Here is a 27,293-nt window from a genome sequence, read left to right as displayed (position 1 = left end):
ACACAATATATTAAGACTAACGAAAAATCTGTTCAATTGGAAATATATTTCTTTACCGAACCCTTACCTATCCTTAGTCTGTTGGACCGTTGGGGCACCATACATTCTTCTCTGTCTTTTGCCTTAGTTAGAACCTCTTTAAATGGCAGGCCCGTCCATTCCTTTATGTTGTCTTCCCATCGCTTTCTTTGTCTGTCTCTTTTTCTTTTACCTGGTACTGTACTAAGAAGGAAGATCTTTCAAAACCTCGAAGACCTTGTAATATGGCTATATATTTTTAGCTTGCGTTTTTATTACGATAGTAAGCATGAAATCCTGGGGGTCCAATCGCAGTAGTAACACTGTCTCTATTCTCTTGGTTTGTGATGCGGTTTTTACTTTGATAGTAATAATAATAGTAATAATAGTAATAATTATAATAGTTTAATTTAATTAACAAAAAGCAGAAAGTAGGCTCAAGGCTTTATGGGAAAACAAAGACACGAGATTCAAATGGCGACCTAATCTAAATAAAAAATGAATAGATAGGTCTTAAAGTTCTTGAATATAGTGAAGCATGTTATTGGTCTTCGAAACTTAGATCAATGTCCATTAAGTATCCACTGATCTAGAAGAGTGATTCTTAAAATAGAAGAATTTAAAGTTATCTATTGTTATGTTCACATTTTGAATAGATCACCTGATTCTCTACTCAATGCTTATCTCCCATTAACTAGTACTGTTGATATAAAATAGGTCGCCGAGACAAAGAAAGGTTGAGAAACGCTGATCTCGATACTATCACAAGAAGACTATAGAAGTACTGAAGACTTTACGTCTGCCTTCTTGAGACATTTGAATTAATTCTTATCACTTTGGGTTTCTCCCGTGACTAGATATTTAAAAAATCCTGATGTTTTATACTTCTGAACTGTGCGTGATGGAACACATGGAAGAGGCGTGGTCTAAATTAGGTTTATAGTCACAATTGGCAGAATTTAAGTCATTGGTTAATATGCATGACTGAATGCATGACGCGTAGGACGTAATCATCATCTTTTTTGAAGTAACGTCTGTATTATATAAGATAAGAAGAAGCTAAATTTTGTCTCTCAGATATCTTATTGTCAGAGCGCCGTCTCATCGTGGTTGATCTGACATCTAGACAGTGCCAACATGCAATCTTAGCGAGTAACTTAAATCCTTTCTGACTTTAATGGGATTATCGTTTATCAATAACCTCGATGTAATGGATATATCCCATCCCTCCCCACGCTAGACAAAAGTATGGTCGTTGTGTACCATTCTTTATGAATGCCGAGATCTGCATGGGGGACGTTTGGGACAAGTAATTGAGAGAGAGACAACTGGTCCATGTGCGGCATTAGGTCTGTCCCTGTACGGCAGCGGTTCACAACCTTTTAAGCTCGGCGACCCCTTTTTACAATTCCTCACTTTGCTGCGACCCCCCCCCTTTACACACACAGCAATAGAAGAATATACAATAACAATCCATATTTTCGATGGTCTTAGACGACCCCTGGCAAATCGTCAATCGACCCCCAGGTTGAGATCCCCTGTTGTACGGGGACAAGGCGACCTAATAACTCACTGCCCGCATCCTCTCACGTGCTCTAAGGGAGTAATTCTCAGCATGGTTCGTTACTAATTGGGTTTCTGACTCGGTCGTTGTGTAATAGAGACCGGATCAGCTAAGTGATACAAGGACGAGAGATTCAAGAACGTGACTCCTACTATATTGACCAGTTGGAAATATTTGAAAAAGTGAAAGGAATCGCTGGGAGACGAGCTTGCATCTAAAAGATGATGTGAATCTTATTTTATTTATGTATTTATTTTCAAAACTTGTATTAAATCAATCTATCCGTCTGTCTGTATGGGTAAAATCTTTTATACGTTTTGTCTCCCTTAACATTCTCGGATCATGTTAATATTTTACATAATTATACATTGTCTAGGATAACACATGAATCAATACAAATATACCCAATGCAGTTTAACATTTAGTCGTAACTAATCATTTTTTTTTTTACATATAAGGGGAGGTATCCCTGAAAATCTTATTTTTGTTATTTCTGAAGCTAGGCCTTTGAAATTTGTTATGGTAACATATAATGATATTCTAAAATAAATAATGCTAAAAAAAAGTTTTTTTGAATGATGGTTGCCATGGTAACGGCGGCCATATTGTTTATTGTATACAAATTAAAACTCTGAATTTTGTAAAAACTATTGATCAGAAATACATGAAATTGAATTAAAAGATAAGAAAAAAGGATCCTCTAAATTGGTACAACGACAAAATTAAAGATTTAAGTATGTTAAATTTTTTACAAATTTTTGAATTTTTAGTATTTTTTAGACCTAAAAAAACAGTATAAATATTAATTAAAAATACTTTTTTAAAAAAAAAGTAAATAAAATATTGAAAAAAAATCTTTGTACGAGTAAAGTTAATGATGTCCTTAAGAAGTGTTTCAAATATCATCAAAATCTATAAAGTAGTTTAGGAGAAATTCCTAGTAAAGCACAATGACATGTGCAAAAACTAACATTTTGAGAAAAATGAGTTTAAAGTATAAATTTTATTAAGATTTTGTCTCATAGCCCTCACAAAAACATTTAAAAAACATGTTTTAGACACAGATTTAAGCAATAAAAATGATTGTAATGTAAAGAAAAATGATTTATCTACTTAATTATGTTATTAGTTAAAAATCGATATCCTAGACCTAAAACTCACTTTTCTCTAGGGATACCTCCCCAATAAAGCGTATTAAACTTAAGAAAGATAACCCTTGCTGTACTTCAATATATGACTGTAACTGAACGGTGTTCTCAATATAATATTTGTTTTGTTTTTTTAAACTATTTTTCTTCCGTTATTATGTAGAGCACTCCTCTTATGTAAATTGTTAGTTACCTAGCCTTAATAACTCTCTTGAGATTCTAACGGGCTTCACACTAAGCACCCAGATACTGTCTAACATTGAGTACAATATATGTTGTCTTTTGGTTTAAACAAGATACAAGTGAAGCTCTAATCATCGAATACAAACATCGTTAATAATCATGGTGATCCTAGAAACAAAAGAAGTTAAATACCAGCTACTATCAAGCTACTATCAAGTGTCTTTCAAACTATGAAAACAAAACTGGCCACTTTAAGTTAGTTTTGTGAAAGAATCGAACAGAAACCCAAGCAGGATGAATACCTGGTAGTTTGGTTATGCGCTCTAGATTGTCGTCTGAATGGATTCGGTCCTGCTTCCTGCGGGAGGTTTGAGTTACCGTGTAATAATCTTCATATCTGAAGAATATTTTGAAACATGTACAACAACGAGAGAGAGAGAGAGAGAGAGAGAGAGAGGGGGTGGGTGGGGAGGAGGGAAAGCAAAAGTACGGGTGAAAGACACTGCATAAGGAATTTGAAAAATACATTATTAGGAATGAAACCGGATTATAAGGCTGCATAAAAAAAAATTCTGAAGAGATCTAGATAAAATGTTTGTAAAATGTTTTACATGTTTCGAATGTTCCTTCAGAGTTGAAGATAGTTTACTTCCTAGTCCAAACCTCCCGCAGGACGACGGGGGATGGGAGCGGGCAGGGTTTGAACCCGTGACCATCGATAAATCCAAATAATAGTCCAGCGCGCAAACCGCACGACCAGGCAGCCATCCAAATCGTTAAATTTGCAACATAGCAGTTAACTCAGAGGATTTTAAACTAATCGTCTTAGATATAACAATGTCATAGTCCTCAATGGCTTATCTGATTGCATTAGTCCAAGACAACAAAAATAATATTCGCATATGGCTGTTTTGAATGTAGATTACTTAATACAAAAACTTAAGATGCTTAAAAATTTAGTTGACGCCCGAAAGTAAATTTATTGCTGAATTTTTTAAATCCGAAAATTAGAAAGAACATTAGGAAAGCAACAAAACTAGTACTATGTTTAAGATAATTAAATAAACATTTTGGTCATGTAAATCCCTATTTATTTATAACCATCATTTGCTGGCTTTCTTTAGTCATAACGACTATGGTTTATCTCGTAGAGCACTTTTTCTTGTGACTGTGGAGCCCTATTTTGAAGAGACACTCTAGTCCACATATATTGCAGGTTGAGGTGGCTTTCACTTTGGTGGTAGAGGGAAGCGTGGTCGAGAGGCCAAGTGCGCTTGAACTTGGCTTGTCTTGGCTACCTAGGAGGGGGCTCGAGGTTCGACACCCGACTCGGGCAGAGTTGTGTTTACTGAGCGCCTAAAGGCAGCACATTTCGTCTTCGGGTACTGTCCATGCAAAATATTTTAAATTACAGGTGGAGCACATTTTGCGAATGGTCTTTTTAATCAACATTTATAAGTCTATTATTGGAATATTATAAAGGGAGGCAGATCTACACATTTTCTAAACCAGGATTCTTTGTCAGGGAGGAGGGGCAGGGTTTGAACCCGGGAACATCGATAAATCCAAACGACAGTCCAGCACGCAAACCACACGACCAGGCAGATTGAATAGTGGTATTGAAAAAACAAAACAAATGAATATTATCTATTTATATAGATATGTAATGACAGAAACATATATCGACAGAGATATAAATTGATCCACATATAAATTCACAAAATATCATTAAAATTCATTCAATTGTAGCAATAATTGTTTATAACGAAACATAATAAATGGTCTTATAGTGTTGTTATTTGATGTTATTCTTTGAAATGACGTTGCTGTGTGACGCAATTCATGAGAATGCCTGGCCCATAGGGTCCGTCTAGGTGTCACGCAAACTCTTCTCGTCGTCTTGTTCATCATCGGAATCCATTTTCTTATAAAATTCCGTCTGACTTTTCAGTTGTTTTTCTTTTATTTTTCTTTTAAATGCATTGGAGATTTTAGATTGAAGCTTAGACAAAAAATTTTTTCGGTTTGAGATTTCTATGTCTTTTAACCGCTGAAACAATCTGCCGTTCTCGTTTGCCAGAGATTTATTCTTGGCTTCACACTCTTCTATTTCTTTTTGCAATTTTTCTTCCATAACCATGTGTTTTCTATTCTCTTCTGCTTTCTGTTCTAGATAGAGTTCATTAAGCTCATTCTTTAAAGTCATTACGTCTTGCGCATGTTTACGCTGTAACTGTAATTCTTTTTCCTCCATTCTTTTATGTATGTCGACTAGCTTTTCTGACACCTGTATTTGAATTACAATTGTATTCTTCACCGTTTCTACGTGTGATATCAAGTCTGTCAATAGACCTGTTCTGTTATCATTCGCAAGAAGATTTTCATGTAATGCCATAGCTCTTGCTAAAAGCCCTTTTAGTTGCATGATTGAATCGTCATCAAATTTATCCTGATGGCTTGCAATTCCCTGCATTATTAGATTGGCCTCAAGCATCGTCTCTTCAGCTATGACCGGCTTCTTAGATTCTAAGATGATTTCGTGACGTATTGATCGAGCCAGTTCAAACTCTTCATTTGAATACCGACAGTTTTCCATTATAAGATGATCAATTATTTTCATAAGCTCATTAAATTGTCTTTCTTTTTTTGCTTTATCTTTAGTTTTATTGTCAAATAAGATTATTCTGTTTTTGCATTCTCTAACAAGATCTTTATAATATCCCATTTGTCGTAATACCCATTTCTGGAAATCCGTTTCTTTTTCTAACAGGTCGCCACAAGTCATGACAAGAATACCAAATTTCCTAAAAACATTTTTACCTAATATTAATTTCAAAAAGATAATTGTTTTCTGTTCTTCTAAGGTAAATCTTACTCCATATCTCAAAACTATTAGAAATGCGTGGAATCCTCTGGGATTTTCTGCGACTGCACTTGATAAAGCTTCAATGACCAAGTCCGGACCATGTTCAGCTATTATTTCCGTATCTCCAACTCCAGGTCCATCTACCACAGTTACAATTCTGCCGCTGACCTCACTAGTCTCCTTTTGAACAATCTTAGTGACGGAACTTGTGCTATTATCACTACGAAAAACTTTTCTGTTCAGAATAGAATTACCCAAAGCGCTTTTTCCGTTGCCAGTTTTCCCAATTAAAAGTAGATCTATTTGGACTGGGCTACCTTCCTTAATTCTAGAACAAAAATAATGATAATAAAGAATTGCACTATTTATTATCATTAGAAAAGATAATCATAGTTAAACGACAAGCAGTCTGCAATGAGATTTAAGCTGTGCTTGTTATTAAACGTTCGTGAAAGATTAGTCTCAATAATAAATGTCTAAATTATTTTTGTTTTGGTAAGCATTTCACTTTATGTGAAACATAAGTAATCTAAATCAATGGAATCTACATGATTCGGCCGGAAATGTAATTAAGTCACACACTCCTTACCAGTTCATTATGTTGTAACTGACGAAATATTGCAGTAAAAAAAATAAAAACATCACCCCAGACCAAATTGGAGGAAGCAGGTTAATACAAACTTGTATTGGGTTTGCTGCATAAGGTAGGAGTTAACCTGTCATGGTGTAGTACAAGACCTTTAATAAGTTTATCTTGAGCTCATTAATTTATAGCAAACATATTGCAAGAAGCAGTAGCTCAACTAATCAAAGTCAAAGTAACATGCAGATATCTAAATCAATTAATTAAAACATGGAATCCGAGTCTTTGTCCTTTGTCCTTTTCTAGATGTTATCATTGTCAAGCCATGGCACTAACTTTCAGCCTATTATGTAATTCACGTTTTCGCCTAATCTAATCAAATTTTTTGACGCTGACTGTTATGACCTAGCTATGTTTCTAAGATGCTACAGAAAGATCATAGGTATTACATACAAAGACGGCATCACAAATGAAGACATTGAATACAGAATTAATGCAGCTAATGTAACACACGATGACCTGCTAACCACTTTTATAAAAAAAGCAAAATTAAACTCTATGTCTAAATTAAAAGGTCATCAGGGCTCGCAAACACCTTCCTATAGGGAACTGTATCAGGAAAAAAAGAAGAAGATGCAGACAGACAAAATAATTGGAAGACAACATACAAGAATGGACATGCCTGTCATTGAATGAAATTTTATCCCAAGGCAAAAGACAGAGGGGAATGGAGAAAGCGGGTCAGCAAATCTTGTGTGATGCCCCAACTATTCAACAGACTAAGGGAAAGTTGAATGTGATCATATCACATTTTCTGTCGCGTTCAATATTGGTCTTATCCAAGCCGTCGCTACAAAAGATAGGTAAAGAAAAAGATAAAAACATCTTACCTTTCAGAATTATTTTTAGTTTTCATAATTTCATTGGAATCATAACTTTGATTTTTGTCTGTTACATTATTCTGAAATGGAAAAGAAAATAGTCACTTATAGTATAAATAAATATTTTTTAAGTGAAGAGTCGGATTTTATATATAATGTATGTAGTGTTCAACATATTTTTTTGCCGTATATGTTGTTAAATGTTAATCTTGCACACATACTTTAAACAAATATCTATTGATATATCCGGTTCGTTTGCTGTAACAATAAGTTTAATCCGGTTTACAGTTCCCATCCCATGTGCTAGGACAAATGTGTACACATACTCCTTCTTCCCTAGTGCTATTAGAGCATGGAATGGGTTGCCTGAGCTAGCCAGGAAAACCAGTGACTTGGTAGAATTTAAGTCATTGGTTAATATGCATGCCTGAATGTATGACGCGTAGGACGTAATCATCTTCTTTTTTGAAGTTACGTCTGTATTATATAAGTTATTTCCATGCAGTCACAAAAAAAAGGAAATAAAAAAAAATACTTAAAAAAAATATTAAATAAATATGTATTAATCATTTTGGATCAGTCATGTACTTAAATTTATAATAGATGTAGACTAACAATATTAAATCTGTGCGATTTCCATTTTTTTTACCAATTGTTTTTGTTTAGTGTGCTAATATGTTTATACTCCGTTGTTGTTTGTTGTAAATGTTTATGTGAGAAAGTACTTAAAAGTATGTAAAAAGAAAAAGTAAAGTTCCCCTTTCAGACCTTGTGGTCTATAGGGCAGATGATGTAAAGTTTTTCTGATTCTGTAGCCTACAGTTAATGAGGATATCATGTGGACAGCACAACGACCAACCGCCTTTACTTTTCCCCAACTAATGTCGGGTACCCATTAGAGCTGGGTGGACTCAGAGGCGCCCAAGGATCCCGAAATAAAAATTCAAGTCTTCACCAGGATTCGAACCCGAGACCCTCGGTTCAGAAGCCAAGCGCTTTACCGCTCAGATGTGATGTAATAAAATGATAGTCTTCAATGTCTACTTGTATCACACAAAGTCTCTGCTAGCAAGTTGTCTATTGTTTCTATTTCACGTTTGTGTTTACTATGCCTCAGACGGCAGCTTAATATAAATAGGATTAATTCAACTTATACCATCACTTCACTTCCTTACCAAACAAAGTAATTTAATACCAATAGTTTAATAACTGTTTTTTTTTAAATTGTTTCTTGTGTTTTCAGGTAAAAAAAATAATAATTATGCAAAATTTCTGCTTGATCTAATATTGGGTATACAAACTTTTGGCCAGACAGACACACAGACAGACTGAGTGAGTTGATATAAGCTTTGTAAAAAAAAAAAAACCTGGATACATGCCTGCTCAGGTATGGTCAATAAAAGCACCGAGCATCAACATACAAATCGACTACGTAAACACCTTGTTCTTGACCATATATGGAATCTTAGTCGAGTGCCAATACGATTTGGGATTAGGCACAGTCCAGTGGCGTAGCTAGTAATTTGGGGGCTTGATCATTTTCGGGGCCTTGCATTTTGACATTCAACACCATGACATGAGATAATGTACTTAATAAATATGTAAGTCTAAATTTCAAATATAAGTAAAATAAAATATAAAAAAAACACAGAGACTCTTTTAATGAATAATACCGATATTTATTAGCAACATAATGCTCAAGTGACAACTCTCAACTCACAAAGGAGGCATCACGTAGTGCTTTCCGTGCAGCAAAGGCATCCTTAACATAATCTAGATCAATGCTGTCTAGTATTTGAGAGTCCGCGTGAATATAAAATTTTCATGTCTGTGGTGAAATCTATATATATATATAATTCTCTTCATAGCTCAACAGTTTGGACGAGAAGACGAAGTAAAGGAAACATCACTCTTTTATTTGCGCGAATAGAGTTACCCCACGAAAAAACAAGAGGGGCGAATAAGTAGTTTTCACCCGTCTCTAAGGATGGCTGCCTGGTCGTGCGGTTTGCGCGCTGGACTGTCGTCTGGATTTATCGATGGTCCCGGGTCTAAACCCTGCCCCTTCGTCCTGCGGGAGGTTTGGACTAGAAAGTAAACTATCTTCAACTCTGAAGGAACATCCGAAACATGTAAAACATTTTAAAACAAACATTTTACAAACACTAAATAGCAGCGCCGGACTTAACCATTGTGACCAAGAAGATATGGAAAGAGAACAAGTAATCTACTATGTATATTTACAAGTCACTAAATAGCAGGGCCGGACTTAACAATTGTGGGGCCCTATGCGAAACGGATTTCGCGGGGCCAAGTTTGAGTAGAGAAGCGGATAATAAGTGAAATGTAAGAGTTTGTATTTGAAAATAAATTCGTTTATGCATTTTATTCATTCTTTACTACGTACAGAATTACTTTAGGAGCCTTGCGTGTAGCAAAGTCAAAGAGTATATCATAATAATTCTGTTTCCTACATAGATCACGCTCAATAGCAAGAATTACCAAATGTTTCAATCTATCTTTGTTAATATGCATGACTAAATGCATGACGCGTAGGACGTAATCATCTTCTTATTTGAAGTAACGTCTGTATTATATAAGATAAGATAAGATCTTAGATAATTGTTAATTGTAGAAATATCCGTTACTATATTTCTCTTATTAGTTCTCTTATTTTATAATAGACAGAGGTTACTTTAAAAAAGAAGATGATTACGTCCTACGCGTGTCCCGAGGTCAATCTAATCATGCTTGTTAATCAATGACTCTGTCAAGCAATTGTTTTTCCTGGCTGGTTTAGGCAACCCGTTCAATGTTCTATTAGCACTGGGGAAGAAGGAGTATTAGCACACATTTTTCCAAGTATATGGAACATGAAATGTGTTTTCTCGTATCTGCGACTATTATACTTATTACAAGTAAAACAAGTAATATAATTGTATTCGATACTTATTTATGGTAAACATCTACGGTTTTAATTTTTCATCCATGTATTCAGCGCGTGACAGTAATAAATATTAAAATGTATATTAAGATGGTTATATGATATAGATCCAATCGCAAGTAATGTATAAAGAAACGCTGCTCCAAATTTTGATATCTAAAACTCCGTTTTTTATGTAGACCTATTAGATCTATATAAACAGAGAGAGTTATGAAAAGTTCAGGATCCGCCTGGAACATTAATTGACAGACACAAATATATTCACAAATAACCTTTACGTTTGCTTGATAAATTAGAGTTAGGAAATACATGCTACCTTATTTGGAATGTGCTCCTCCTTAGGCAAGCTGCTGTCCTCGGCTGGAATAGGCCTAAGCTGATCACTGATCTTGACGTTTTCTTTGTCAAAGTCTTTCTTGTTGGAGCCTAAGACGTTATTTGATCTGTCGTTGGAAGGGACAAGATTCTCGACTTCAAGCAAACCAAATGGGTTTTTCTCATGCTGGTGACTGTCTTTACATTTTAATAAATCACTTCTGCAGGAATTCTCGGTCTCTGGAACAGTTGTCGTTACTTCAGTCGCTTTACTTTGATAGTCATCTAAATTTCTTTCGCTTTCAAAAGGTTCTATAGCAGTCGTGGCAAATGGGTTGGGGTTGGTAATGTTTTGTGGTGCAAGCGTAGACATTTCTTTTACACTATCTTCATGTGCAGTTACATACTGTCCAGGTTCACTTAAAACGTTTGTGTTGCTTTGTCCGTCGTGTTTTTCAGTTGGAATTGTAATTGTGTTAGATAAAGTCGTGACCTTTGTCTCCTTTGCATTATCTCTGAAGCTTTGTTGAACAGGATTTGACTTCGGCGTCGATACGTCGTGGTGTATGAAATTATTTCTGACGAACATATTTGTTCTCTCTGTAAGTAATCCTGAGAGTAGATCTTTGATCATTTGTCTTTTTTCTTTGAAAGTGAGTTTCTCTGGTTCTGTAGCCATTTTAAGGATTCTACTCTAGGTGGACAGAAAGACGTTTCAGGTTTGCATTCTAAATATCTACTTAAGATTTATTTCAAAACACAAAAAAAATAAATTAAACTCGTTTCTAGAAAACACTACGAAAAAGAATATGAAATCTCGATTTTGAGATTGAATATAAAATATAGAAACGTTTTTTTCTCTCAATTTCTTATAGCTCACGTTATGTGGAAAGCTAGACAATACATGTGTTCATTATATAGTGTAGCTATTATCAACAAAAGCTCAATAACTTTATCATGAGATAGCAACTTTTTTAAATTAGAAAAACTACATTAATAGTACAACATGTCTGTAATAGAATGATGGCTTACCAGAATAATAACACAGAAGATACCAGGGTTATCGAAAAGACCAGATAATTGTAGTTAATACAGTATACACAATTCAATTAGGATACTGCGGGTTCTAGAAACATTATCTAGCCTAGCTTACGAGGATACATACCTACCAAAAAATATATATATATATTCCGCACACCATGTCAAATACATTCATAGTTCAATTCATCACATTTGACATGAAGTAGAGATTCTAGTCCCTTCCATTTATAGCGCTGGTGACGTTTACGTTATATAATCGTTCCTGATTTATTGCATCGATTGAAATGTCTGAGTTAGAAAGTAATAAATAGCGATTAAAGATGATACAGTTAATGCACAATTTAGTTGTTAAATAGTGCTATGTTGCTAATTTGTAAAAGGTAGAAAATCTATTTAATCATTGTACAGCTAATATGTATATTTAGTATGCTAAAAAAAATACAAATATAAAAATTTGGTAGCTTCCGAAGAAGGAAAATCATATATCTATAGGCCTATACATATATATATATATATATATATATATATATATATATATATATATATATATATATATATATATATATATATATATATATATATATATATATATATATATATATATATATATATATATATATATATATAGGCTTCATTTGAAGCTTAAAGGCTAATTAAAATTTTAGATAATTTAAACGCTTGACCAGCCAGCTTTTCTCTGGGTGAACCTTTGAATGACCTTTCTTCTTGCTTGCTCCTCTGTACCTTGAAGGATGTGTTTTGACAGTGAATCATTAGTCAAGTCTTACTGTATGAACGAACATGCTCAGCTTTCGTCTCTTTACACCATTAAGGAGTTTCTCCTTCTCGCCATCCAGTGTTGACTTGTAAGAGTATAAATCGTTTGTCTTCTTTCCCTGGTATCTGATACCCAGCTGTTTTCTTTAGCATTTACTATCAAAATCTTGAATTCTTTTAGCCTCAGTTTTCTTTGTTCAACTTTCACAACCATGTAGGTGCATAGAGACCACTAGAGAAGAATACTGTTTTAATTTATCTCATGTTACTGTTCTAGATTTAAAAAAAACGACGACAAAAAATAAAATGTCGACTAGTCTATATGGTCTTAGCTAATTTTACAAAAGGGTCCAAAGTTAACAGGTGCAGGAAAAGTAAGAGGACTGTTCTGTCTGTAGGATCCTAGTAGATGCAAATATTGTTACATCCCTATAACCGATGACTCATATGTTAAGACGCTTGGGCTAAAGATGAGGCCGAAGGCCGAGCACACCGGAAAACTCCCCAAAGTTTGTTCTCTGTACAACATCAGCCGTGCTGGTGTCTGCTATATAACGACTGTCAGGGTTATGTTAAGGCCTTAGCTCGTTTGCCCGGGCCCCTGACATTTAACCTGGCACCTTCGTGCTTACAATAAATAAATGACTCACTGGTAACAATGTAAATATTTAATGATATAAATATAAGTATGATGACAAACTAATGGAGTAATGACATTGAACATTTTAAGACTGTGAATTTATTAATTAAATAATAATTCTACCCCTTGCTGTCCCACAACGTACACATTAATGTTCGAAAACACAACACACTCTGACACTGCTGTCTTTAGTCACCAGCGTAGACTTCCAATCCCAAGCTAACTCCCTGTAAAGACAAAGTAAAGACAAACTAGAAAGGTCTAGTAGACTATCACTATGGCATCGAAACAACTGCGAAACGCAGTTATGCCTTAGATACTCACCCTAAACAGGGGAACACAGAAAAATCTCAACAAACGTTACACCAGCAGAACAAAAACACTCCATTAACTTACAAGCAAGGCAACAAAAAGAAAGTGCGTTCAAAAATAGTGCACTTAATACACATTGGTGCTAGAATGCCATAATCTACGCACCGACAACGACTATTGATGAAAGGTGTGTCGATAATTGTTAGTTAATGATAGTTGTTAAGACTGTCTTCCATCCCCATCAGTGTATTTGACGCATTCGTTAGGGCAGCCATGTTGCGCTCAATTTAGCTTTCCTAATAATCTAATCGTCTCCTCTAACGAACATATCGACCACGGCGTCACGTTAAGAAGCTCTGCCCAAGAAATGACAGATATAAAATAAAAAATAAATATACATTTGATACATAGTAATTAGAGCTATTTCCAAACTAATTTCTCTTAAGAATTTGTGTTCTCATTTTAACACGACTTTCTATCTCAGAGTGCTGATTAACGTTTCTTAATAATTAAAGTTTTTTTTTATGAAAAAAAAAATCTAATCAGCTTTGTTATCTCGTTTCTTATACTTCTGTGACGTAGGGGATACAAGAGTTAATATCTCGTTTTGTTTGGTCTCATTTCTACAAAGTATATGTCAACTCATTCTATCTTTCGTCTGGTACAAATCTTTTACGCGTAACCTCTTCTAATTCTCGGATCAAGTTGAAACTTTACACCATTATTTATTGTGGAAGACAATACATTAATCAATTTAAAAAAAAAATAAACCAATTAGTTATTCAATTTGTGGTTATTTTTTTTTAATAAAAAAGTAAGATAAATTTTGTACTATTGAGGTATATGGTAGTAATTGTGCTGTTCTTTCACTTATATAATTTTTATTTTTTTTTAGTATTTTTTTTTTTAATTTCGCTTGTTAATTGTGTTGTTGAAAATAACACTTGTTGAACTTCATAAACACGCCTTGGTCTTGTTATTAAAAAAAAAATTAAGTTTTAAACTTGATCCTTAAAAAAACATAGTGTCATAAGATACATCGAACTTGAAAAGACAGACTTGTGATGTCACCATGACAATCAGCATACATGAACCACTTGACGTGGCAGGTCTGCAGCAGTACTACTCTCTGACAACGAGGCAACGAGAATATTCTTTGGGATGTTATGGGCCTTAAAAGTATCTGTGGGGTCAGTTGTTATTATCCCCTCAGTTGATATCTCCAAGCTTCGGTTCCCATATTTTCTTTGTTTTTCCATTTCGGTTTTTCTTATATTATGGGATAAAGGTACGGTGATGTCAATGATTGTAGCAGTTTATTCTTTTTGCCAATAACAGGATGATTAAATTCACTGTTTTGTCAGTCACAATAGACTTATACCAGTGACTATTAAGTGACTCGAGAACCATTAGTGGCGAGTATTTGTAATAAGGAATATTCTATTATATATATATATATATATACTTTTTATTATTGGTGTTTTAAATGTTCTAAATATCTATCTATCTGTTTCTCTCTATCTTTTTCTCTGTTTGTCTTTCTCTATCTCTCTCTCTTCGTCTGTCTGTCTGTTGGTAGTTTTGTCTGTCCGTGGCCCTTGATGTCATATTTCAAGTGTATGTGACAAATAGTTTTTTTTTTTTTTTTTACGATCGCTCATAAACTCTGTGCATTAGTATGGTCACAAATAAACAGTGACAAGTAGAGGTCACTACGTGTGACCCGCGCGAGATAACATATTAGCGAGTGTTCTCTGGAATGTACATGTATTAACAAAGACGGGATGTTCCAGAAGGTGCTAGCAGTGTTTCTGCAACATTTGGAGAGGCGATTAGGGATTCTATATAAGTTAATGTGAAAGGCCATCGGTACAGTAGACGTTACAGTTGTTAACAGTGAGAGACAGTAGAAGATAGCAGGGCCGGCTCTAACTATTGTTGTGCCTTATGCAAACCAGATTGCGTGGGGCCCAGTCTAGGTAGGGCTAAGGATAATAAGTGAAAATTAAAATTTTGTATTAGAAAACAATTTGTCTTTTCATTACATTTGTATTAAATGAAACCTGAAAAAAAGCCTTTTTTTATCGCTCGTAGGACTGGCGTTAACCATATAGATTGACTCCCAAAAATGACAATTTCGTCTATTTTTTAGGCGATTTTTATGAGTTTTTAGGAGATTTTTAATAATTTTAGAGGATTTCCAGGACTTTTTTGATTTTGCTATTTCAGGAGATTTCCATGAGCTCCTGGAAAATCAGGTGGCTGCGGGAGCCCTCTTATAAGTCACAAAGGTTTCATTTAATGATTTTCAACTAGAATAAGCGCGGGGTCTATGACAGTGCAGGGTCCACTGCGACCGCACAGGTTGCAGTGGCATAAAGCCGGCCCTGGAAGAGAGAAAAAAAAAAAACAACTGCAGTTGTGAATGTCGTAAGAGAAGAAGAAAATGATGTAGCAACAGATCAACATGTAGTTATGGATAGTAAGCAAAATGTGGTCGATCCATTGAGAAATCTGGTCCTGCTATGTGGCCATCTTGTATTGACTATTTATTACAAAAAGGTCAAACCTGAGACTACTGTGGAGAATTTTCCGAAAAATAAGGATAGTAAGCATTTCTTTAAAGTGCATGGCATAGGAAAGCTTATTAATGGTGAACTTATTTTGGTCAGTGTGACGAGATGTTTTAACGATTATTTTTGGCTTGTTTGTTAAGGTCTAGGGGTAATTAATTTATTTATCCCGCTCACATATACACGATTTTTGATTAGGTACACCGCAACTAACACTAAGTTTATTCCATTTATAAATTAAAATGATTTAATTAATATACATTTACGAATAATAACTTATGAAGAAAAAATATATAATCGAGAAATGAAATAGATGCATTTAATGTATAAAATAATTGCTCATCATAGATTGCTAATAAATCAGTGAATGATAGAGTGTCCCTTTGCCTTGACTTCTTATTTTCTTAGCTGATAGCCCGTTGGGTCTTCTTCTTTTGTTGTAAGACTGGCACTCAGAAGGATGAGTCATCCGGCTCTGTCTAACGACGTCGGCTCGGGATGGCCTCTATGCTGTAGGCAAGCTGGCGTTAGGGTTAGGCCACTGCCTGTTTAGCAGAAGAGGGGGCTGGTGCTGCAGACTAAGTTTGTGGTAGTTATCGTAGAATAATCTCTCAGCTGTGGTCTCTAGATGGTAGATGGCGTGCTAACTCACGCCAGTTTATTTTCTGTAACGAAGGTTGCTCTAAGCATTCGGCAGTGGGCAGTGGACAGCTTGGGACGGATACTGGACAGTAGGCACTGTGGACATTGGGCAATATTCTATGGCCATGGACAGTAGACAATGTCTTTTTACTGACAAGTATGTAATTGGAAGAGGGTTATCTGGTGTGGTCGGCTCTGGTCACAGCTTTGTGTGGAAATCAGACAGATGTAAGCAACTGCGGGTCTATGTTGATAATGCTTTACCAGCAACCAGTTACAGCAACTTGTTGCAGCAAGCAGTTACAGCAATCATGCCATTTGTCCTTAAGAAATATTAAGAATCAAACTCAGTCAAAGGAGACTGTCTGGTTGTAAGTGTTAGCTAGCCTATCTTTGAACGCTTGGGTCTCTCTTTATATATATATATAGGACCTTTAGTTTAACGGGTGGGCAAGAAAGCAAGTGGATTTTTCTTTCTCTCTCTCTCTCTCTCTCTCTTTAAAAAAACCACTAAAATTTACTTTTAAACAAAGTACATGCAATTTAATATTGAAAAGCATGTTTTTTTTTTTTCAAATGTAATCATTACAGTATTAAAAAAAACATCTATTAACCAATATGCACTTTTACCTTTTGATAACCACACAAAAAAAATCTTCTAAGGATGGCATTCGCTAAATATTGGACACATGTATAAATATTATAAATGGTGTTTATTATTAAAAAAATAAATAAAAACAAGCAAAACAAAAATTCCTTAAAAAAAAAAAAGCTTATACAAGAGGAAGAAACACAAAAATCACTATCTTAATACTGTATGGTTTAGCCTCTAATTTAAAAAAATTAAAATAATAACCACTAGTTCATTAACTAATTTAGTGATTACTCTGTTTTTTTAATTGATTTATGTATTTTCATTGAATATGAATAATTATTAGGGGGCTTGGTGGCTGAGTGCTATTGGAATTAGTTTCGAATTTTGGAGAAGACTGGGATTTTTTTCTTTCGGGATTTTACGGACGACCAATAAGTTCACTAACTCTAATGGGGTACATTCCATGCTAACCGTTAGTCAAAGAAAATGATGAACTTTACATCATCCGAGATCAGCATTATCACAATATGAATTATTATGCAAAATTTCATCCTAATCCTAGAATGGGAAGTGGGATACAAACTACACATATACAGCTACACCTCTCAATACTGTTGAATTTATTTCCCTCTTTCCATACTAAACAAAATAATTAATTAGGCCTACTAATATTTTTTTAAAATTGATTAATGTTTTTTTTTATTACAATAAATAATGGTCTTAATTTGAACTTTATTCGATAATGGGTGTAAGAGAAGTAACCGGCACAGAGTGAGTCGATATAAGCTTTGTAGCAAACCTTCTTTGATCTGTAATATGTAATGTCATCTGACTACAGACATGTGCTAGTTTGTAACACACAATCTCTTTAAAACCTCTTTCTTCTGTTACTTCGTTTTTTGAAACATTTTCGTAAAAATATTTTTCTTACGTTCCTTGCGCGATTGTTTTTCGTACAATGATTTTATTTCATCAAACTGTTTTGCCAAGAACTGATACTGCTGATTAGAAGCTGACCTCTCAATACTATGTTTTCTTTCGAGATTATTCATCTCCCTCCGCCACGATCGCTTTAAATCTTCCATACGTTTAATCTGATCTTGAAGTTTTTCCATCTTTAGAGCTTCTAGCCGTTTATCCTTTTTAATTTTATGTTCATATTCCTCTCGAATTTTCTGAAGTTTTAAGCAATTTTCGGCTGCTTCTAATTTTACTTTTAATTTAAATTTTTCCTTTTCTTCGGTTATTCTGTTATAGATTTGAAGCTCATTTTCAATGGAAGATATTATAGAAGAAACATAATGGGAAACTGAGCCCAGAACCCCAGTGCCTTTGTCTTTGTCTTGAATAAATTTCTGTAAGTGATTAGCTTTATTTAGCATATCATTAAACAGTAAAATATCTCTATCTGATCCTCGGCTTCCTAGTAGAATTTTCAGTGTCTCATTTATAAAATTGGCTCCTTCCATTGCCTCTTTTTCAATGAAGTCTTTCTGGGCTTCTACCGTTAAATAATCTCTATTGGTTTTTCCAGTAAAATAATGTTCATCCGCGTAGCGACAATTTTGTAATTTTAAAGTCTTGACAATATTTAACAACTTCATTAGCTGTCCTTCTTGTCTTTCTTTGTCAGAAGTTTTATTATTGAATATGACTATTCTGTTTTCACACTCTTCTAGGAATTCTCGGAAGACGCCGCTTTTCTGTTCAGAAACCCAATCAAGAAAATCAGTGCAGCTTTCCTGTTCATATAGGTCTCCATAAGTCATGACTAAAACACAATATTTCACAAAAAAATATTCTCCAAAAATTTTCTTTAAAAATGAAATAGTATTTTTATCTTCATCCGTAAGTCGATTGCCAAATTTCAGAACAAAAAGAAATGCATGATAGCCTCGTGGATTAATGGCTATCGCTTCAGACATAGAGTTTATAATGTCAATGGTTGTTTGATCTTTACTTTTATCACCATCACCGATACCTGGTCCATCGACTACTTTGATTCTCATCCCATTGAATTCGCAGACGGCATCAGTTATTTTTTGGGTTACAGTAGATCAAGAAGATCCATATTGAAAAACAACTTTCCTCATTATTGAATTCCCAAGGGAGCTTTTACCGCTTCCTGCCTTTCCCATTATGAGAAAATCGACTTCTTCCAGTACGTTCTCTGAATGTCTGCAATGAAATCAAATAGAGTTTATTGAATAAACCTCATTCATCAATCGTTAAGAAACAACATTAAGCCACGTAATTCTCTATCTCTTCTATACAAATTTCGTAATACAGACAGGCTGTCAGGTGACAGTTTTTCTCGTTGTTTCATCAATATTATCACGTGGCTAAATCTTGCTTGTTTACGATTGGTGAATAAGGTCCATTGCAAAACCATACAAATTCGAAATAACATTAATCCAACATTATAACGCTAAACTAGTAACTAAATAAGCTCGATATTTTATCCAGATCAATGCAAGGCTGTACTAGCTATTGTTCTATTTCGCAGGAACTTCTAGAAAACACACTTATATATATATATATTATAAATGTATTAATAATTTGAACAAAATTTTAATTACTAAACCAATAACTTATCTTCTGACTGCTTACGGTGCATTTTTTTTAATAATGTAAACAATAGTATCACATTAAGAAGTGAATCGGATACGGACAGCATAGTAGGCCTACACTATTACCCGGTACCAAAAGGTCTACTATTCTTGATCATAACATTGCCCTAGGTCTAGTAATTTTAAGATTAAATTGTAAAGTCATACGAATTCTGGCCTAGATCTTGATTCTATATCAAGATTCTAGATCTAATTCTATAGATCTAGACTTAGATTTAGTTTTAAATCTAGCATTAGACCTATTTCTAGATCTAGACTTAGATCTAGTTCTAGATCTTAATCTCGTTCTAGATCTAAATCTAGTACTAGATCTAAACCTTATCTTATCTTATATAATACAGACGTTACTTCAAAAAATAAGATGATTACGTCGTACGCGTCATGCATTTAGTCATGCATATTAACCAATGACTTAAATTCTGCCAAGTCACTGGTTTTCCTGGCTAGCTCAGGCAACCCACTCCATGCTCTAATAGCACTAGGGAAGAAGGAGTATTTGTACAAATTTGTCCTAGCATATGGGACGAAGAATGTGCCTTTATCTTTGTGTCTTTCAGAGTATTTGATTAAATTTTGTTTTTGTATTTGAAGATTATGGTTCAGTGTTTTATGTATAATTGCCCTAAAGCGCTGTAATGTTCTAATGCGTCAATTATCTACAAGGATACCTTTTTAATGGCCATCTTAAGGGGGAAAAAGTGTAATTGGCTTTACGACGTCTGTCCGTCTGTCACGTCTAGATCTAAAAAAAAAAAAGTAGAGTAATTGAAAGTCTGATGTCAATATATTTTGCGGCTTGCACAGTTTAGGGGCTATAGCTACTTTTTATCAGCGATTGAACCCGTTTTATTATTAAATTTGAAACTGAAAACTGTAGCCTTTAATCTAAAAGCAAATACTAGTTTAAATACTATGCACATTGCTTCACTTATTTTTGATGATGAATGTTCCTGGTACTTATTTACATAGACTAGAGAGTACTTTGCCATCAATTCAATACTCGAAATGGGTCCTTATGTGGGCGCATAATGCGTAACTAGACTCATTTCGCCGATAATTACTTTTTTCAATCAAAACAAGCCCATGTTTTGAATATTCGTTGTATTCTAAATCTTATAGTTAAGAACAAAATCAGTTGTAGCTTCAATTTTTATTACATAAGAATGTAGAGATAAACTACCCTATAAAATGTCCATTGAAGTGAAAAAGTTTTTTTTTTAAATCAATTTATAAAAGCGATCACGATAGTATTCACCCCTCCACCCCATTCCTTATCTTATTTCTATCTTGTTCAGACAAGTGATAGTATCACAGAGCATTGAGAAAGCTAAAAGCATGAAATTACACTAAACAAAATCTATTGGTATATTGCATAAATATATTATTGTTAGTCTAGTTCTATTGCAAATTTAATCACATGTCTGATCCAAACTAATTGATTCAGTTATACTTAATATATATGCTTTGTTATTGTTGTTATTGTTTTGTTTTTTTTAGATTTTGTATTTTTTATTATTGTTAGCTTGAAATTCATAACATTTGATATTCTTGGTAAATATGCTGAAACGATAAAATCTACTTCCATTTAATGTTATAATCTGTTTCTCCTGTTTTCTTTGCTGGAAAGAGCTTACATAAATCTGGTAATTTGCTTTATGTCAATATCAAGAAACTGTAAGGTAAAACAGATTTCTTTTAGACCACAACCAAAGCAATTTATCATTTCGGCTTTAGGGAACTGCTCGATTTACAGTTATTAAACTACCATTTTAATTTTGTTGAAGTTTCTTGCTTAGTAGGACAAATATAAAACATTCCTGGACATGCTTTGTGAAGTTTTAAGTAAAAGTTCTCTTTCAAACTTTTAGATCTATAGATCATTTCCTTAAGTGGTTTAATATATATGCTCCAGACTCAACTGCACACACTCGTTATAAAAAATGTATCATGAAACGTCTTGGAAGAACAGAAACAATAAATAAAAGCACAGCAAGCGTTATCGCATGTATTCTGATTCCTGATATAGCTTATATATATATATATATATATATATATATATATATATATATATATATATATATATATATATATATATATATATATATATTCTAACAGTGGCCATAATTCATAGTTCTGTTTTCATTGTTGTTAAATGTTATTTCAACTTATAATTTTGAGACGTTCCAAAAATAGAAAGAAGCTTTTCGCTGGTTGCAGGGTCGGCCTTAAGCATAGGCAAACTAGGCAGCCACCAGGGACCTCGAACAGTACTTTGAACAGTTTTTTTTTTTAAAGAAATAGCAAAGCTTGTGCCAAATGTTATTGTTAGAGTACTTAAGGTTTAATATAAATTTCGTAATTTTAATTAGGGCCTCCAATTAGCTATGGCTGACCCTGCAGGTTATTAATAAAGTTTTTAATTGTGATACATAAAGCAATGTAGGCTATATAGACTAACAAAATCATACTTTGAAATATCCAGACTTGATTCGTTATGAGATTCCGACTGAAAAAAAAATAATGATATATTTTGTAATATATTTTGCCAGAAAATTACACATTTACCACAATTGTTTAGTTATAAGAAGGGATAAAAACAGACGAAGTGGAGATAACCTACCGTTATAGATATTGCTTTAACTGAAGTTGTAAAAAAAAATTACAATGTACCGTACTGCGATATCAATTTAAGGGTTTTTAAGACAGGCCTAAAGTTTTATTTGGCTTCCTGAATATGCAAAAGCTTTTTTATTCATTGGTAGATATTGATTTGGGACTGATTATATATAATCTTAAACTTTATCTGAAACCTGGTAGTCAATATGTTTTGGTGCCTGTATGGGAGGAATAGGCTTAATCATACAATTGTTTGTATATGTATGAGTTTTTGTATTTTTAATCTCGCGATTTTTTAGTCACCACTGAGTCCACCCAACTCTAAGGAGTACCTGACATTAGTTAAGAAAGTAAGAGCGATTGGTCATTTTGCTGTTCTCGGGACGCTCTCGTTAACCGTCTGCCAAAGAAAAAAAATTTGGCCTTTACACCTCTGCCCTTTAGGAACAAAATGTATGTAAAGGTACTTAACATTTTCGTCATGTTTTGTGTATGAGATAGATTAAGTCTTGATAACTTCACTCTGTGAAAAATATCTCCAACACCAAGAGAATCTTTTTGATGTCTTTATTGATTTCAAGAAAGCTTTCGATCGAGTTTGGCACGGGGCACTCTGGGCGACAATGGAACAGTACAACATCAATAAAAACATAATCAAAGTTATTCAGAACCTCTACAAGAATGCCACCAGTGCGGTGTACTTTAACAATAATATTGGGGACTGGTTCAAAACCACAGTTGGAGTAAGACAAGGCTGCCTACTTTCACCAAGACTTTTCAATATCTGATAATAGAAGATGCTTTCGAGGGCTATGAAGTATCTGTAGGCATTGGAGGAAGAAGAATTAATAATTTGCGCTTTGCAGATGACATTGATGGCCTAGCAGGGACAGAAGAAGAACTAGCTGACCTGGTGATGCGCATTGACAACATTTCCGCAGCATATGGCATGTAAATAAAAGCCGAAAAAAAAAATATAACCAATATCCAACATGGCTTTAAAAGGGGCATCAGTATTGGAGGTGAAAAACTGACTAGCTTCAAATACTTCGGAGCTATTGTCTCAGATGAGGGAATAAAACCGGAACTATTGGCCCGAATAGCACAGTCCACAGCAGCCATTTTAAAACTTAAAATAATATGGAAAGACAAAATCTTAGCCCTGAGCAGCAAAATCAGACTGATGCACTCCCTGGTCATGAACACATTTTATATGCTTGCTAGTCGTGGACGCGGACTCATTGATGGCCTGCTAACTATTGTAAAAAAAAAACGCAAGCTTAAAATCTATGGTCATATTACAAGATCTGCGGGGCTCGCAAAGACCTTCCTTCAGGGAACAGTACCAGGAAAATCAAGAAGAGGCAGACAAAGAAAGCAAAGTGAGGATAACAAAAAAGAATGGACGGGCCTGCCATTGAAAGAGGTTCTAAAAAAAACAAAAGACATGGGGTAATGGAGAAAGACGATCAACAAATCTTGCTCGGTGCCCCTACGGTCCCACAGGCTAAGGGATAGATACGATAAGATAAACTTGACTTATGTGCGTTTGTGTGTGAGATAGATTAAGTCTAGATAACATGACTTATGTTTGTTTGTGTGAGATAGATATCGTCCTAATAAATTGACTTACGTGCATTCGTGTGTGAGATAGATTACATATAGATAACATGAAAAAAATGCACTTAGACCCTAGTTTTAAAATTCCATATTTTTATTATCAGTGTAAATTTCATACTCAAATATATTTTAACAAACAGCTCCACTTAAAATAAAGAGACACGTAGGCAAACAATTTAAGTTGATCTTTTGAACATTAAGATTTTCCAAAAAACTAAGAGTGAATTGTGATTGAAATCATTAATTTTGTTACCTTGTCTTTAGAAACACTCGCTTCAAATGATTGCAATTCTTTTTCCATCAACAATGCTAAATCTTCAAGTTTTGTGATTTTATCTTTTTCATCTTCCGGCGAGCTTTCTTGCAGTTTTTGGTCCATTTTCTGTAGAACACAAATAATTGTATTTTTGTTTAATTTCTCCCTCTCCTGTCTTAGCTGATTTATTAGAAAAAAACATGATCAATAACAGGTATACAGGCGAACTAGTTAATGGCAAACCAAAAAAAAAAAATAATTAAAGTCTACTTACGGGGAGGATTCACCTCAATTATATCATTTTTCCTATGTTTTTTTTTACATTTTTCAAATATGGTTTCCAATGATAATCTATCCATTTCTCTACAGTTTTTCATTATTTTTAGTTATATTAGATGTTTTAAAATATTTTAAAATAATTTTACAAAATATCAAGTGTTCTAATTAATTTAGCTCATTAATTATGCAAACAATAAAAAATAACGTAACTTTTTTATTTATTGTCCGATTTACAAATTTTTTTCACTACCATACATATCTGAAATGCTAGAATCTTATTTGTATCAACAGTATAACTAGTTGTAAAATGAATTACCATTGGTCGTATAAACACATTTCCTGTAAAAAAAACAACAAACTTATTTCGACCAATCAGCGAGCTCTTTGTAAAAGCTTATGGAAGCATTATCATAAACAACTCAGGCGCATTCTTTTGTTTACCCTACATCGCTAGTCTAGTGTTTATTTTTTTCAATATTATGGATATAATGACAAAGTGTGATCTAATAAAAGAAAAAAGAAGCCAATAAAAGCGTAAATTTAGAGGGAATAAATATACTGGAAGATGAAAACAATCTAGACTTAGTGGCGATGTTATTACTAGTACTAGATCTAGTACCGGTAGGGAACCTAATGTAACTGTTGATGGCACAGCTAACGAACTAGTAGACTATCGTGAGACTGATGTTATTGATGTATGTTTCTTCATCTAGTTCAAAACTAAAAATATAGTGTAACTAAAACTAAGGAGAGTAGACCTACTGAAGTTCTTATTTAAAAGTATACTATTTGTTGACATTCAAGCCCTTATTTTCTTGATACAACTATTACCATATCCATATCATGTATGCTCATCAATTATAAAATCAGGATGAAAACCACTTGTAAACTAAATAACCCCAGACTACTCAGTTACTGAAAAAAAGTGAGGCTTGTCAAGTAAGATAGTTTTTCATCACAAAGGCGTTTACCAATTAATAGCCTTTCTCTCAACTAGCAGTCTCACATCCGAGCCTGGCAAACACCCTGACCAGTCCTTACACTTGGACTTTCGCTAACAGGCTTGACATGCCTACATCATCCACGATAGAAGTGCCAAGACAAAATGCAAAAAGCAAGCTGCTCACCTGCACCTGCCAATACAATCAAAACAAATCCCTCAACAAGTATTGGCCTCTTTAGCCACACAAGACGTTGCAAAGGGAAAAGATCGACTCTCGAGACATAAAATGTCACAGAAAGAAAATGCGAAATTATAGTCCGCCATAAAGACCACCATAAATGAGGACTCCATTAGAAAAATACAAAACATTTTTATATTACTTGTTACATTACAAAGTCAGACATCTATGGTAAAAAAAAAAACAACAACAAAAAAACGTTACCATACCTGCACAATTCCGATAGAAGTAAAAGTTTATAATTTTTAAGAACTAAAAACTTTATTAAAAAATGCCTATCCAATACTATGCTATGAATTTTATTTATGACATAACTATTTTTATTCAATCTTAAAAGATCTTTTTCAATATACATTTATAATGTAAGCCCTTTTAAATGTAGGCCTGTTACTTCCTTGTCTAGATCGTTCATGTGCTAATTTTAACCATGTTCACCCTACTGTTGACGTTATGTTATGTAAATATTTTTTTTTGTTGTCATTTCAAAGTGTTAAAATGAAAACCCATTGAAAAGAAGTTACATATTGGGTTTACTAGTTAACCATTTATCTGTGTGTATTGTATAGGAGAACTGTAAATACCCATAAAAGGGAAGGATACGTTATGTTTCGTAAGATCTATTTGCTGACAATGTTAAGGCTTCCGCGCGGTGTTGATTCTTTGAAATATAACTCGTGTAGATTTACGTCTGACTGGAAGTAACGCTGAACTCGAACTACTTCAGTAACACCGGCGAAAGGCCGAAACAATCAAAATATGTAGTCGACGCTGATGTTGTTTTACAAATATATTTAATAATCAAGAAGGGAATCGTCCGATGTCAGCTATGTCCGTAAATCCGTATGTCTATTGTACTGCTCTACACGAAGCGTCTTCTTTGTAGCGTCACTTAGAGCGTTCTTGTTTTTTAACCAACTTTACGTCATCGTCGCTAAGTAAAACTTTACCCTATTCCCGAAACAAATAACTAATTCCTAATCATGTCATAACAACAAACAGCAGTATTGAACAAAAAAAGTGTGTCTGTATACTATAAAAAAATGCATTTTATTCTTTATACTCTTGTTGTTGTTAACGTAAGGGTTACTTTATATTAAAAAAAATGTTTTGCTAAATCATTTAATGATTCAGATTGACATTTAACCGACTTCCTCTCCCGCTAAGAGCAATCTACAATCTTCTAACTAAGGACAGGACACTCGCCTCTGTTAAATTACCATCTAAATAAAATAATTTCCACACAACTCCCCCTTTGAAGACACTGCGCTCACCCTTATGAAACGGTAAACCATATCCTATTTGAATGCCCCTTCCTAATCCACCTTAGGCTTACCCTACTACCACTACAGCCCAGCATAAACCAACACCCTGTACGGCAGTGCTGAACAACCGAAGAAAACAGCACACTATTTTTCCTTGGCACTGTCTGCAAAAGAGCTGACAGCTCAGCAGCGAAAAAGCTGGCTAGAAGAAGAAGACATTTAACCGACCGAAGGTTTGTTGGCCAAGTGATTAAGCACTTGGTTGCACTTGGTTTCCAAAACGAGGTGCTCGAATGTCGGTGAAGACTGAGACTTTTAATTTCTGAATTTTAAGGGTGCCCCTGAGTTCAATCAACTCTAATGGGTA

The 27,293-nt window shown here is 34.2% G+C and overlaps 1 protein-coding gene and 1 long non-coding RNA gene across 2 annotated transcripts; both read right to left on the bottom strand.

Moving 5' to 3' along the window:
* Positions 1-4,563: 4,563 nt before the first annotated feature.
* LOC106050175 (uncharacterized) lies at positions 4,564-26,903 on the bottom strand. The gene is made up of 8 exons (XM_056014286.1): positions 25,874-26,903; positions 24,202-24,330; positions 22,181-22,218; positions 19,142-19,260; positions 18,014-18,853; positions 10,504-11,171; positions 7,253-7,323; positions 4,564-6,107 (listed from the first exon to the last, which is right to left on the bottom strand). Exons 2-8 carry the CDS (start codon positions 24,325-24,327, stop codon positions 4,784-4,786), a joined length of 3,186 nt encoding a protein of 1,061 aa, XP_055870261.1. The 5' UTR covers positions 24,328-24,330; positions 25,874-26,903; the 3' UTR covers positions 4,564-4,783.
* On the bottom strand, positions 12,974-13,443 carry LOC129923485 (uncharacterized). The gene is made up of 2 exons (XR_008775455.1): positions 13,285-13,443; positions 12,974-13,187 (listed from the first exon to the last, which is right to left on the bottom strand). It is a non-coding gene; the product is annotated as an uncharacterized LOC129923485 (long non-coding RNA).
* Positions 26,904-27,293: the final 390 nt, after the last annotated feature.

Source organism: Biomphalaria glabrata, chromosome 16 (assembly GCF_947242115.1).
Source record: "Biomphalaria glabrata chromosome 16, xgBioGlab47.1, whole genome shotgun sequence".
Lineage (NCBI taxonomy): Eukaryota > Metazoa > Mollusca > Gastropoda > Planorbidae > Biomphalaria > Biomphalaria glabrata.
Note: the sequence above shows the minus strand (reverse complement) of the source record. Positions and strands in the feature narration are given on the sequence as shown.

Bases quoted from the DNA above. Each gene is read 5' to 3' on its own strand.
- LOC106050175 (XM_056014286.1), bottom strand. From the start codon at position 24,327: ATGGACCAAAAACTGCAAGAAAGCTCGCCGGAAGATGAAAAAGATAAA. The intron at 22,219-24,201 runs GTAACAAAATTA...TTTTTTTTTCAG, and splicing joins CGAGTGTTTCTAAAGACAAG to TCGGAATCTCATAACGAATC. The intron at 7,324-10,503 runs GTAGCATGTATT...TTTCCATTTCAG, and splicing joins AGGAGCACATTCCAAATAAG to AATAATGTAACAGACAAAAA.